The sequence below is a fragment of the Bombina bombina genome, chromosome 1, assembly GCF_027579735.1.
Source record: "Bombina bombina isolate aBomBom1 chromosome 1, aBomBom1.pri, whole genome shotgun sequence".
NCBI classification, from domain to species: domain Eukaryota; kingdom Metazoa; phylum Chordata; class Amphibia; order Anura; family Bombinatoridae; genus Bombina; species Bombina bombina.
Window position 1 is genome coordinate 1406502758 of NC_069499.1, and position 15380 is coordinate 1406518137.

The following is a 15380-nucleotide window of genomic DNA, read 5'->3' on the forward strand; positions in this document are numbered from 1 at the left end:
CGGCTTGCTTGAAGGGGGGCGTATGTAAGGATTCCGCTTCATGTTTTACCTATGCCTTTCCCATTCACCTTATGTATGGATTCCACTCCATGTTTTACCTATGCCTTTCCCATTCACCTGACTTCAGCCTTACCTGTACTTAAGGCATCAGCTGACTGCAGACAGGTGCTTAATTATTAAGTTTCTAGACTAGCTCTGAAGTCTGTCTGTTTTCCACTTGCTGTGTGTTTTTTCTGAAAACAAACCAGTCTGCTTTTCTTCCAATTTCTGAACCAGCTACTACCTTGGGATTACTTATTTTTACTGCCGGTTCATATGCTCATTTTGCCTACATAAACTTTTACAGAGGCGAGTTTTTCTTTTAAGCGTGCACGCTACAACAGAGACTTATTTCATACTGCAGTGTGTTTGCTGCCTTCTCCCTCTGAGTTGCTATCTCATTTGAGCCACTGAAGCGTTTCTCACACAGCGGACTTCAATCTCTCTTCCACTGCAACACAGTGCAACTCATCTACAAACAACCTCCCACGGACTAAGTACAAGGACATCTCAGAATTAATTCTGCTTCTATTTCACACCATCCGGTGACTGGGGGTAAGCACTGTAGTTACTTTAAGCTGTGCTGTACAAATAAACCTTGAACTTTGCTTTTCCCTGCTGCTCTACTGACCGCAAGACTATCAGCACATGTGTATACCATTCTGTGACAAACTAACTGTGTCTAAAACTGAGAGTTACACTTCACACTGAACTGTTATATCTTACTCCAGCACTAATAGCAACACTACCTGCTTTCTGGAACTCTGCTTTTCTTTATCAAGATTTATCATACTGGGAGCTAGCTGAACACTAAAGTTTGCTACTAAGAAATTGTTTTATTTTTTACATTTCTTCTGATCCAGCCTTTGTTTATGTTTATACTATTGCTGTGACATTCAACAGCATATGTGATTTACATCATTCGTTGCCAGACAAGTTTCTGATCTGCAATTCAATTACTTGAGAATAACAACTTCACTTAAAGCAGCTTGGTCTATGCTGTTCAAAAGTCCATTTGCCAAAAGTGATACAAATCATTTATTTTGCATACTCTGCAGTTGTGATCCATCCTCACTCTCTACTAAATCATTACACCGAATATCCAGTTGCCAACCTTGGTCACTTCCTCTAAGACCAGACTTTCTGTCTCAAGGCCCATTTTTCCATCCGGATCTCAAATCTCTAAATTTGAAGGCATGGAAATTGAACGCTTGGTCCTTAGTCATAGAGGTTTCTCTGACTCTGTGATTAACACTATGATACAGGCTCATAAGCCTTTTTCAAGGAAAATATATCACAAGGTTTGGAAAACCTATATTTCATGGTAATCCACCCATGATTATTCTTGGCATTCTTTTAGAATTCCTAGGATTCTACAGTTTTTTCAGGATGGCTTGGATAAAGGTTTGTCTGCCAATACTTTGAAAGGACAAATCTCTGCTCTTTCTGTTTTATTTCACAGAAAGATTGCTAATCTTCCTGGTGTTCACTGTTTTGTACAGACTTTGACTCGTATCAAACATGTTATTAAATCTATCTCTCCTTCTTGGAGTCTAAATTTGGTATTAAAGACTTTGCAGGCTCCTCCTTTTGAGCATATGCATTCTTTGGACATTAAACTACTTTCTTGGAAAGTGTTATTTCTCTTGGCTATATCTTTTGCTAGAAGAGTTTCTGAATTGTCTGCTCTCTCTTGCGAGTCTCCTTATCTAATTTTCCATCGAGATAAAGCTGTTTTGCAGACTTTGTTTAAATTTTTGCCTAAAGTTGTGAATTCTAACAACATTAATAGGGAAATTATTGTTCGTTCCTTGTGTCCTAATCCTAAGAATACTCTTGAAAGGTCTTTACATTCTTTGGATGTTGTAAGAGCTTTGAAATATTATGTTAATACTACTAAAGATTTCAGAAAGACTTCTAGTCTATTTGTTATATTTTCTGGTTCCAGAAAAGGTCAAAAAGACTCTGCCATTTCTTTGGTATCTTTTTTGAAACTTCTGATTCACAAAGCTTATTTGGAGGAGGGGCAGTCTCCACCTCAGAGAATAACAGCACATTCTACAAGATCAGTTACCACATCTTGAGCTTTCAAGAATGAAGCTTCAGTTGATCAAATCTGCAAAGCAGCCACTTGGTCTTCTTTGCTTACATTTACTAAATTTTACCATTTTTTTTGGTTTTGCTTTTTCGGAAACAGCTTTTGGTAGAAAGGTTCTTCAGGCAGCTGTCTCAGTTTGATTCTAGTGCCTATGATTTAAGTTTTTTGAATTTTTAAGAAAACTGAATTATTTTTTTAGATTTAATTTCTCAGCAGAAATAGCTGTTTTTATGTTATCCCTCCCTCTATATTTACTCATTGGATTCCACATCTTGGGTATTATATCCCAACAGTTACTAGCTCGTGGACTCTCGCCACCTATATGAAAGAAAACATAATTTAGGTAGAACTTACCTGATAAATTCATTTATTTCATGGTGGCGAGAGTCCACGAGACTCACCCATTTTTTTGGGGGGGTTATGATTTTTTGTATAACGCACATTATTTACCTCTTTTTTACGCTTTTACTCCTTATACACCTCACTAACTTGGCTATCCGTTAAACTGAGGTATGATTGAGGTGGGAGGTGTATTTATAGGCATTTGAGGTCTTGGGAAACTTTGCCCCCTCCTGGTAGGAATGTATATAGATATGTATACGAGATCTATATGCGATTATCTCTTTGAAAATCCCTCTGAGATATTGTTTAATGTGCATAAGATTGTAATGTGAAATCTTTTCATTATCTCTATAGTTTAACATCTCTATACATATAAATGCATGTTTCTCTATGTATGTGTATCTATGTCAATGTAAAATCCCTGCGTCAGCTTTTTTTTCTAACAAACGAGATCTCCTATCTTTGAGCCATTATAACCTTTGTGTGTAATATTTTTTTTAAATCATTTTATTAGACAGTGTTAATATGAGTGTAACTGTACTTTATAATGTATTTTTGAAGTGTTTTGTGAAACTTTTATGTTACGGAAAACTGTTAACTACAGCTCTTCGAGCGTGCATGCAATCGCGATTTCTCAAGACTTGTAATACCTGCGCAATGGAAATTGATTGCGAAAAGACCATATAGCGCGCAACTTGTAATCTTGTCCAGAGAATGTAAATGTTCCAACAAATGGTCGGTATTTGTTTAGTTTAAAACTAAACAAATACCGAATAGCATGAACAACGAATATTCGAAAAATAAAGGTTTTTGAATATTCGTAACAAAAGATTTGGCAGAACCAAAATGATTGCCCGTGCACACTTCTAGCAATCACATTGTTTATCTTTTATTTGGCTCATGTTGAGCCATTATTTGAAATCTGGCGCCCTCTGCTGTATGTATTATTCCTTTTATATTTTAGCTACAAACAAATAATTAAACCCAAATTTGTTTTTTCAGGATTCAGATAGAGCATGCAATTTTAAGCAACTTTCTAATTTACTCCTACTATAAATTTTTCTTTGTTCTCTTGTTCTCTTTATTTAAAAATCAGGAATTTAAAGCTCAGAAGCCAGCCCATTTTAAATTCAGCACCCTGGATAGTGCTTGCTTATTGGTGGCTACATTTAGCAAACCAATATGCAAGCCTAACCTAGGTTCTCAACCAAAAATGGTCCGGGTCTTAAGCTTTACATTCCTGCTTTTTAAATAAAGATAGCAAGAGAACAAAGAAAAATTGATGTTAGGAGAAAATTAGAAAGTTGCTTAAAATTGCATGCTCTGGGGTCAATTTATCAAGCTCCGTAACCTGCTCCATAACTTGTCCGCCTGCTCTGAGGCGGCGGACAGAAATCAACCCGATCGAATACGATTGGGTTGATTGACACCCCCTGCTAGCAGCCGATTGACCGCAAATCTGCAGGGGGCGGCATTGCACCAGCAGTTCACAAGAACTGCTGGTGCAATGATAAATGCTGACAGCGTATGCTGTTGGCATTTATCGATGTGCAGCGGTCATGATACGCTACATCGTATCATGTCTGCTCGCACTATAATAAATATACCCCAATGTTTGAATCATTAAAGAAAAAAATTGGGTTTAGTGTCCCTTTAAATGTTACAAAAATGCCTCATATCACAAGCTTTGGTTTATAAATATACTCTTCAATATCAGTCAATCACAGAGTTATGTTTCCAGACTCCATATTCCATCTCCAAAATCACCCATAGTGTAATGTGTACTATTGAACCTTTTAAATTTGCTCACCCTATGAATGTGTACACAAAGCACATCAACCAAAACAATCACCATTCCAAACAAACTATTAGATATTTAGTTAAAGGGACCCTCAAGTCAAAATGAAACTTTCATGTATTAATAGGTTTTCATGTCATATTTTTATGTTTACATTTTTCTTTAACTTCTACATCTTACCCAGCAGCAGTAAGTTATTTTACACTGAAGAGATGCCAGTTATAGAGACATAAACTATCAGGTAGATTACAAGTTGTGCGTTTGTGTTTTAACGCTGAAAAAACAGTCATTTCAGCGTTAAAACAGCGACGCAGCCATTACAAGTCTCGTCGGTATAGCTGTACCGCAAGCCTTTTAGCCCGTAACGCAACGTCAGTCCTGCATTTAAAAAAAATATATATTTTTTCATGGGATTCCCATAGCGCTGGTATTACAAGTTTTGCGGTAAGGCTAAAAAGCTTGCGTGGTACCCTATAACGACACGATCCGTACCGCCATCTGAGAGCAGTAGTTATAAATTTTACACAACACAACTGTTACATAAAACTCATAACTAAAGTGTCACAAAGTACACTAATACACATACACTACATATTAACCCCTAAACCAAGGCCCTCCCGCATCATAAACACTATTTTAAAGTTATTAACCCCTAATCTGCCGCTCCCGACATAGCCACCACTATTAAAATTTATTAACCCCTATTACCCCGCACCACAACATCGCCCACACTATAATAAATATATTAACCCCTATTCTGCCGCTCCCCGACATCGTTGCCACTAAATAAAGTTTTTAACTCCTAAACCTCTGGCCTCCCACATCACTACCACTAAATAAAGCTATTAACCCCTAAACCGCCAACCCCCCACATCGCAACAACCTAAATTAAACTATTAACCCCTAAACCTAACCCTAACCCTAAACCTAACACCCCCTAACTTTAACATAATTAAAATAGAGCTAAATTAAAGTTACAATTATTAACTAAATAATACCTATTTAAAACTAAATACATACTTACCTGTAAAATAAAACCTAAGCTAGCTACAATATAACTAATAGTTATATTGTAGCTAGCTTAGGTTTTATTTTTATTTCACAGGTAAGTTTGTATTTATTTTAACTAGGTAGACTAGTTAGTAAATAGTTATTAACTATTTACTAACTACCTAGTTAATAAAAATTATTCCTATTCTAATACCCTGTTTAAAAAATAAAAAAAAACACCCCAAAATAAAAAAAACCCCTAATCTATAATAAACTATCAAGGGCCCTTAAAAGGGCCTTATGTAGGGCATTGCCCTAAAGAAATCAGCTCTTCCTACAAAAGAAAAACAAACACCCCCTACTAGTATATAAACCCCCACTCCCCAAACCCACAAAATAAAAATAAAGTAAAACCTAATCTACCCATTGCCCTGAAAAGGGCATTTGTATGGGCATTTCCCTTAAAAGGGCATTCAGCTCTTTTTCCTACCCTTTAAAGGGCATTCAGCTCTTTTAAGAAATGCTCAACCCCTAATCTAAAAAAAACACACCCCCAAAACGAAAAAAAAAAATTACACAAAATAACAAATGAATTATCCAAAATAATAAAAGTTATTCCTATATTAATACCCATTTTAAAAAACTCCATCCCAAAATAAAAGAAACCTAATCTATAATAAACTAACAATAGCCCTTAAAAGGGCCTTTTGTAGGGCATTGCCCTAAAGAAATCAGCTCTTTTTCTAAACAAAAATACAAAGACCCACTAACATTACAAACCCCCACCCCCCAAACCCACAAAATAAAAAAAACTATCTAAAAAAACTTAATCTACCCATTGCCCTGAAAAGGGTATTTGCATGGGCATTGCCCTGAAAAGGGCATTCAGCTCTTTTTCCTGCCCTTAAAATGGCATTCAGCTCTTTTAAGAACTGCCCAAACCCTAATCTAAAAAAAAAAAAAACACACACCCTAAACAACCTTTAAAAACCTAACACTAACCCCTCTTTAGGTACTCACAGTTGCTGAAGTCCCACTTGAACTTTCTTCATCCCAACGGCCCCATCTTCATCCCTGTGGAGGTGGAGGTCCAAGCGAAGGTCCAAGGCGAATCAGCCAATAGAATGAGAGCTGCTTAAAGAAACATTAAACCCAAATGTGTTCTTTCATCATTCAGATAGAGAATACAATTCCAATTTACTTCAATTATTTAATTAGCTTCATTCTCCAGATATCAATAGCAATGCACATGGGTGAGCCACTTACACAAGGCATCTATGTGCATCCACCAATCAGCAGCTACTGAGCCTACCTAGATATGCTTTTAAACAAAGGATATCAAGTGAATGAAGCAAATTAGATAATAGAAGTAGATTGGAAAGTTGTTTTAAATTGGATGCTCTATCTAAACCATAAAAGAAAAAATGTGGATTTCATGTCCCTTTAAATCCTATTGGCTGATTTGAACAGCCAATAGGATTTTAGCAGCCCTAATTCCTATTGGCTGATTTAAATTTTTCAGCCAGTAGGAATGCAATGATAACCCCAGTATAAAAGGGGTACCTTGCATTTCAATCCTCAGTGTGTGGCGGACGATCGCATGAAGAGGACCTCCACATCGGATCGATGGACTTCCACCTGGACCTCCACCTTGGACCTTCACCTCCGCGCATCGACCGCTCCACCTCCGCAGGGATGAAGAAGATGCCGGTCCCGTGATGGATGAAGATGGAGCCGCCTGGATGAAGATGGAGCCGCCGGGATGAAGATCGTTCAAGCCGGACTTCAGCAACTGTGAATACCTAAAGAGGGGTTAGTGTTAGGTTTTTTTAAGGTTGTTTGGGGTGGGGGGGGGGGTTAGATTAGGGTTTGGGCAGTTCTTAAAAGAACTGAATGCCCTTTTAAGGGCAAGAAAAATAGCTAAATGCCCTTTTAAGGGCAATGCCCATACAAATGTCCTTTTCAGGGCAATGGGTAGATTAGGTTTTTTTAGATAGTTTTTTTTTTATTTTGTGGGTTTGGGTGGGGTGGGGGTTTGTAATGTTAGTGGGTCTTTGTATTTTTGTTTAGAAAAAGATCTGATTTCTTTAGGGCAATGCCCTACAAAAGGCCCTTTTAAGGGCTATTGGTAGTTTATTATAGATTGGGTTTCTTTTATTTTGGGGTGGGGTTTTTTAAAATGGGTATTAGAATATTATTTTGGATAATTCATTTGTTATTTTGTGTAATGGTTTTTTTTCGTTTTGGGGTGTTTTTTTTTTTTTTTAGAATAGCCATTTTTTATTTTTAATGGGCAGCAAAAGAGCTGAATGCCCATACAAATGCCCTTTTCAGGTTTTACTTTATTTTTATTTTGTGGGTTTGGGGGGTAGGGTTTGTATACTGTTAGGGGGTGTTTGTTTTTCTTTTGTAGAAAAAAAGCTTTAGGGCAATGCCCTACAAAAGGCCCTTTTAAGGGCCCTTGATAGTTTATTACAGATTAGGGTTTTTTAGGGTTTTACAATACGAATAATTTCTATTGTTTTGGATAATTTCGTTTGTTAGTTTTTGTAATGGTAGGTTTTTTATTTTTTGTAACTTTAGTGTTTTTTTATTTTGTAATGTTAGGTTTTAGTGTAAGACAGCTTAGGTTTTATTTCACAGGTAAGTTTGTATTTATTAGTTATATTGTAGCTAGCTTAGGTTTTATTTCACAGGTACAGTGGGGCAAAAAAGTATTTAGTCAGCCACCAATTGTGCAAGTTCTCCCACTTAAGAAGATGAGAGAGGACTGTAATTTTCATTATAGGTATACCTCAACTATGAGAGACAAAATGTGGAAACAAATCCAGACAATCACATTGTCTGATTTGGAAAGAATTTATTTGCAAATTATGGTGGAGAATAAGTATTTGGTCAATATCAAAAGTTCATCTCAATACTTTGTTATATATCCTTTGTTGGCAATGACAGAGGTCAAACGTTTTCTGTAAGTCTTCACAAGGTTGTCACACACTGTTGCTGGTATGTTGGCCCATTCCTGCATGCAGATCTCCTCTAGAGCTGTAATGTTTTGGGGCTGTCGCTGGGCAACACGGACTTTCAACTCCCTCCAAAGGTTTTCTATGGGGTTGAGATCTGGAGGCTGGCTAGGCCACTCCAGGACCTTGAAATGCTTCTTACGAAGCCACTCCTTTGTTGCCCGGGTGGTGTGTTTGGGATCATTGTCATGCTGAAAGACCCAGCCACGTTTCATCTTCAATGCCCTTGCTGATGGAAGGAGGTTTGCACTCAAAATCTTACGATACATGGCCCCATTCATTCTTTCATGTACACGGATCAGTCGTCCTGTTCCCTTTGCAGAGAAACATCCCCAAGGCATGATGTTGCCACCCCATGCTTCAAAGTAGGTATGGTGTTCTTTGGTTGCAACTCAGCATTCTCTCTCCTCCAGACACGACGAGTTGTGTTTCTACCAAACAGTTCTACTTTGGTTTCATCTGACCATATGACATTCTCCCAATCCGCTTCTGGATCATCCAAATGCTCTCTAGCATACTTCAGATGGGCCCGGACATGTACTTGCTTAAGCAGGGGGACACATCTGGCACTGCAGGATCTGAGTACCTGGCGGCGTAGTGTGTTACTGATGGTAGCCTTTGTTACGTTGGTCCCAGCTCTCTGCAGGTCATTCACTAGGTCCCCCCGTGTGGTTCTGGGATGTTTGCTCACCGTTCTTGTGATCATTTTGACCCCACGGGGTGAGATCTTGCGTGGAGCCCCAGATCGAGGGAGATTATCAGTGGTCTTGTATGTCCTCCATTTTCTAATTATTGCTCCCACAGTTGATTTCTTCACACCAAGCTGCTTGCCTATTGCAGATTCAGTCTTCCCAGCCTGGTGCAGGTCTACAATTTTGTTTCTGGTGTCCTTCGACAGCTCTTTGGTCTTCACCATAGTGGAGTTTGGAGTGTGACTGTTTGAGGTTGAGGACAGGTGTATTTTATACTGATAACAAGTTCAAACAGGTGCCATTAATTCAGGTAATGAGTGGAGGACAGAGGAGCCTCTTAAAGAAGAAGATACAGGTCTGTGAGAGCCAGAAATCTTGCTTGTTTGTAGGTGACCAAATACTTATTTTCCACCATAATATGCAAATAAATTCTTTCCAAATCAGACAATGTGATTGTCTGGATTTGTTTCCACATTTTGTCTCTCATAGTTGAGGTATACCTATGATGAAAATTACAGGCCTCTCTCATCTTCTTAAGTGGGAGAACTTGCACAATTGGTGGCTGACTAAATACTTTTTTGTCCCACTGCAAGTATGTATTTAGTTTTAAATAGGTATTATTTAGTTAATAATTGTAACTTTAATTTATCTCTATTTTAATTATATTAAAGTTAGAGGGTGTTAGGTTTAGGGTTACGGTTAGGGGTTAATAGTTTAATTTAGGTTGTTGTGATGGGCTGGCGGTTTAGGGGTTAATAGGTTTATTTAGTATAGTGATGTGGGAGGCCAGAGGTTTAGGGGGTTAATAACTTTATTTGGTTTTGGCGATGTCGGGGAGCGGCGGAATAGGGCTTAATATCTTTATTATAGTGTGGGCGATGTTGGGGTGCGGGGGAATAGGGGTTAATAACTTTAGTATAGTGGCGGCGATGTCGGTGAGGGGCAGATTAGGGATGTTTAGATGTGGGGTTTATGTTAGGGTGTTAGGTTTAAACTTAACATTTTTTTCCCCATAGACATCAATGGGGCTGCGTTATAGAGCTTTTCATTCCGCGATCGCAGGTGTTTTTTTCCAACATGCTATCCCCATTGATGTCTATGGGGAAAGCGTGCACGAGCACGTCAAAGCAGCGCTTTTATTTTGTGCGGTATGGAGCTCAACGCAACCTTATCGCACGCACAAGCCGGCTTTTCTAAAACTTGTAATGGCAGCGCTATGGAGGGTGAAATAAAGCAACTTTTGTTGCGTTCGTTTAATACCCTCTATAGCGCAAAACTTGTAATCTAGGTGTTTGTATATTATATATATATATATATATATATATACACAGACTAACTTTTGAGCCCTTTCAAGTTAAATACCTTGAAAGATTAAATATTTTTATTCAATTTTAATATTTTTTTAAGGGGTTTTATTGTGTTTTGACAGGCACTGACACCATGGTGATACACCCATCTGTGGTGAACCGTTGATTGATGGTCTCAAACTTCTATCATTGAGCTAGACGAGTGGAGGAGGAGGAGCTCAGTAAAGGGCTCCACTTAAGGTAAAGCATTGAGCAGAAGATACAGTAACTGACCCCAAAGTAGTAAACTCCAACCAGCAACCAGAGTGTACTACTGAGCACTGGCTCATTCACATCAGAATTGGTCTAAAAGCGTCTCTCTGAAGGATTCATGTGCAAGCTTGTATTGTGTTTAAACTGTTATTTGAAGCTCAATGCTAAAGCATGTTTTATATACTAAGTGCCTGGCGTTGCTATAGCTTCTCTTTGAATCACAGCCAAGTAACACTGGAACGTGTACTTATACACAAAGTACCCAGCGTTCTGCTATTACTATTTATACATTGGCCTTATAGGACTTATATACTGGCTGACCGGTTTTTATGTTTCTACTTGTATTGGTTTGAGTGATACATTCTGTGTGATATAATTAACCAGCAGAGTTGTGGAAGTTATTCATTCTTTAGCAGTGCAGCATTGGTCATACTCTGAGCTCTTACTAATTTCATGAGCTCTTTTTCATAATCATATTTTTATATTTACATTTTTACTGTAACTTTTATATCCTACCCAGCAGCCGCAAGTTATTTTACACTGAAGAGATGCCAGTTATAGAGACAAACCACACAGTGTATATTAGCAACATTTCACATCTGCAAATGTTTCTGTGCATGTGATTGGCTGCAGATAGGGTTGTATGCCATGTGCGCATCTATTTGCCTCAAAGCATGTTCCTTGTGCTGCTAAAGATTTTGCCATTGTGAAAGTGGCAAATGCCAGTGCGGTGGATCATGTTCAAGTTAAAAGCTTTCATTCTGGGCCTGATCATTTTTAAACATTTAAAGAGAATGTTTGTAATTTTAAATATATGCAGGAAAATGTGTTGAAACTGAATGCAATGATATTTAAAGGGGCAGTAAAGTCATAATAAGACATTCATGATTTAGACAGAGCATACAATTTAAACAAATTTCCAATGTACTTCTTTTATATAATTTTCTTTCTTCTCTTGTTAACCTTTGCTGAAAGGTTTATCTAGGAAAGCTCAGGAGCAGCAAAGAACCCAGTTTCTAGCTGCTGATTGGTGGCTGCATATACATACCAATTGTCATTGGCTCACTCATGTGTTCAGTTAGAAACCAGTAGTGCACTGCTGCTCCTTCAACAAATTTGATAATAAAAGTAAACTGGAAAGTTGTTAAAATTGTGTTCTACCTAAATCATGAAATGCATTTTTTGGGTTTCATATCCCTTTAATTATATTGGAACTAGAAATTGTTCTTCTCAATGTATATCCTTAACAGATATACAAGCTTAAAAGGTTAATGAGTTTCTTAACACATCTTACATTGCTTTAGTGAGATTTATAGAACAGGTTATGCTTTCTCACAATGTGCAATGTGTGTATGTATTAATATGGATCGATGCTAACACAAGAGACAAAAGAAGAAGGTGCTCAGCAGATAGTCAGAATCCCAAAAATATTTTAGATCTTCCTCAAGGACTGCTCTATTGCCTAGGTACTCGCCCAACTGTCTAACTTCACTACGTAGGGACAGCGATTTGTTAAAGGAACAGTAAAGCCAATATTTAACTTTCATGGTTTAGATAAAGCTTGCTATTTTGAAAACTTTCCAGTTTTCTTCTAATATCAAAATTGCTTTGTTCTCTTGGTATCCATAGGACCTCATGATCATGCACATGTCTGTAGCATTATATGGCAGCAGTGTTTGCAACAATGTTAGTAGCAATGTTATCCATTGTTGCAAACCACTGCTGGCATAGAGTGCACGCTCCTGAGCTCCTATAAGCCTACCTAGGTTTACTTTTCAATAAAGGATACCAAGAGAATGAAGCAAATTTGATCTCCTTCTGCTTGCAGCTTGCCTGAAGATAATGCTTATTTCGTGTTCTTTTGTAAATGACTTGTCTATGTTTCAATTACTTTTTCATTTTAAAAGAGTTTTAATTAATAATATTAAACTTATTTCTACTACCTTATTAGCCATTGGACTCTTCTCAATTTTGGATTTGGTACCATAGTTGGTTTTAGGCCATTTCTCTGTTTTGGATTTTTTACCAGGCGTAGTTTTGGATCATAAAATTTGAGGGTGCAAACATCCCCAATTCTTCATTATTTGCCTCTCTTTGTTTATCTAGAGAATTGGACACAAACTAACTTGCAAATTCAAGATAGTTGGAACCTTTGGCATTCAGGGGTGGGTGCTACTGTAATTATCCAACTCGCTAGAACCACCCCTGATTGTAACATAGCATTGTAAGCTAGAAGTTTGGCCTATTTTTCTCAGACATTCACCTGCTACTGTTACTAATATTTATACATAATTTGTATTTTGTCATTATAATAGTTGCACAGGCTACATGGTTCAGACCAGAGGTCACCTAATAATTCAGAAGTGTCAAATGATGCAAAGTCATATACAGGTGGCCCTTGTTTTACAACGGTTCAATTTACACTGTTTCAGAATAACAACCTTTTTTTCCAGTCATGTGACTGCTATTGAAAAGCATTGAGATGCAGTGCATTTATTAAAATAGCCAGTAGGTGGAGGTGTCCGCTTGTGTTGCAGCAAAGTCAAGCAAGCCGAAATTAATCAGTTTAACCAGACCTGAGCTATCAAGCAGATTTCAAAGGAACAAGATCTTCCTGTCTATAAATCAGTCCAGATTGGAATGCATAGAATGAACTGTTTGCAGAAAAATGCAAGTGAAGTCTGTGTTGTGTGATTATTTTATTAGGTTTATAATGCTGTTTAGCAAATGTTTTTGTTCATTTAACTTAGTTTAATTATATATTCTGTGTTGTGTGATATTTTATTAGGTTTATAATGCTGTTTAGCATTTAAAGTCTTCATTTCAAAGCTTAAAAAATAATGTACTAGGTGTTACTTATGACAATTTTGAGAGGGGCCTGGAACCTATCTCCCTCACTTCCCATTGACTTACATTATAAACTGGGTTTCAATTTACAACAGTTTCCATTTACAACCATCCCTTCTGGAACCTAACCCCGGCGTAAACTGAGGGCTACCTGTATTGCCAATCATTGCTCAAACACTAAGACAGTGATGGTAAACCTTATTAAGAGTGAGTACCTAAACTGGTGATACTCATGATATTCATAATTGGTTTAATGACTGGTTATCAAATTAAGACTGATTTGTATTAAATTTTGTTATTGTACAAATAATATACCATAAGACACCATGAAAAATACAACTCATTTACTGTTAGCTTACTGTGTAGGGAGGCTGCCTTCTTGTGAAACTCCAAGGCTGTTTCAAACTGCTCCAGGGTATTGTATGCTGCTCCTAGGTTTTGCAACACGACAGCTTCCTTGCGCCTGTCTCCTGAATCATCTTGGCAGAACTGGAGAGCCTTCTGGAAGCACTCGGCAGCCATTGAGAAGACCTTCAGCTGTGCATAGCTCAGACCGATGTCATTGTACACCTTACCTGGAGAGCATAAAATACAACTGAGCAAACCCAAATATCTGGAAAATTAGTTGTAATTCAGAGAATCAACATGGCAAGCAAACAAGCTTACTATGCAATGAGAGGTGCCTCCAGTTACTATATTATTCTATTAAGTGAATTTGATATCATGTCCACTATCATTTTTGAATAGGCTATCAATAGATTCCCTCTCCCTCTCAACATTCCGTGTTTACTTCCTTAAGCATGTGCGCTTATAACCCACTTGTCCTATACAACAGCAAATATACATGTGGTAACTCTCGTGCAGGGCCCTTTACTATTTATAATAACTGTCTTTGTGTTCTTTACTCTGCAAGGGGTTCAAGGGGATAGCAGTGGAGTTAGGAAAGGTTAGTGTAGGTTGTATGCATCCCTGAATAGTACAGTCTTTAGGGAGCGCTTGAAGCTTTCAAAACTAGGGAAGAGTCTTGTGGAGTGAGGCAGAGAGTTCCACAAGATGGGAACCAGTCTGGAGAAGTCTTGTAAATGGGAATGTTAGGAGGTAACAAGAGAGGAGGAGAGGAGGAGAGTAGGAGAGCGTGGGCAGAGCGAAGGGGTCGGGAGGGAGAGTATCTGGAGACAAGGTCTGAGATGTAGGGGGAGCAGTGCAGTTGAGGGCTTTGTATGTCAGAGTGAGAATTTTGTGTTTAAGCCTGGAGGCAAGAGGAAGCAAGTGAAGGGATTGGCAGAGAAGTGCAGCAGATGAAGAGCGACGTGTAAAGGAAGATGAGCCTGGCAGAGGCATTCATTATGGATTGTAAAGGACCTAGGCGGCAGCTAGGGAGACCAGAGAGGATAGAGTTGTAGTAATCGAGGCTGGAAAGGATAAGAGAGTGGATTAGAATCTTAGTCGTGTCTTGTGAAAATTTTTTTCTAATTTTAGAGATGTTTTTAAGGTGGAAGTGGCAGGCTTTAGCCAAGGACTGAATGTGAGGAGTGAAAGAAAGATCTGAGTCAAGTGTGACCCCAAGACATCAAGCATGTGAGGTAGGGGTAATGATGGAGTTATCGACAGTTATAGATAAGTTGGGGGTGGAGATTTTTGAAGAAGGGGGAAAATCAGTTTTGGAGAGATTTAGCTTAAGGTAGTGAGAGGACATACAAGATGAGATATGAGAAAGACAGTTAGTGACACGGGTTTGCAAGGAAGAAAATAGGTCTGGTGCAGAGAGATAGATTTGGGTGTCGTCGGCATACAAATGGTATTGAAACCCATGGGACTTTATTAAGCAACCTAAAGATGATGTGTAGATTGAGAAGAGAAGGGGACCAAGGACAGAGCCTTGCTGTACTTCAACAGAAAGTGGTAACAGGGCAGAAGATGCCCCAGAGAAGGCTACACTAAAGGTACGGTTAGGAAGAGAACCACGAGAGAGCTGTGTCACTAATACCGAAGGAT

General features: G+C 38.2%; 1 protein-coding gene across 1 annotated transcript in view; it reads right to left on the bottom strand.

The window, feature by feature from the left end:
* Positions 1-15380, bottom strand: part of TTC24 (tetratricopeptide repeat domain 24) — a 137297-nt gene that overhangs the window by 68124 nt on the left and 53793 nt on the right. Inside the window, exon 3 of the mRNA XM_053719920.1 lies at positions 13745-13960. Within this exon, the coding sequence (XP_053575895.1) occupies positions 13745-13960 (216 nt within the window). The remainder of the gene's footprint in view (positions 1-13744; positions 13961-15380) is intronic.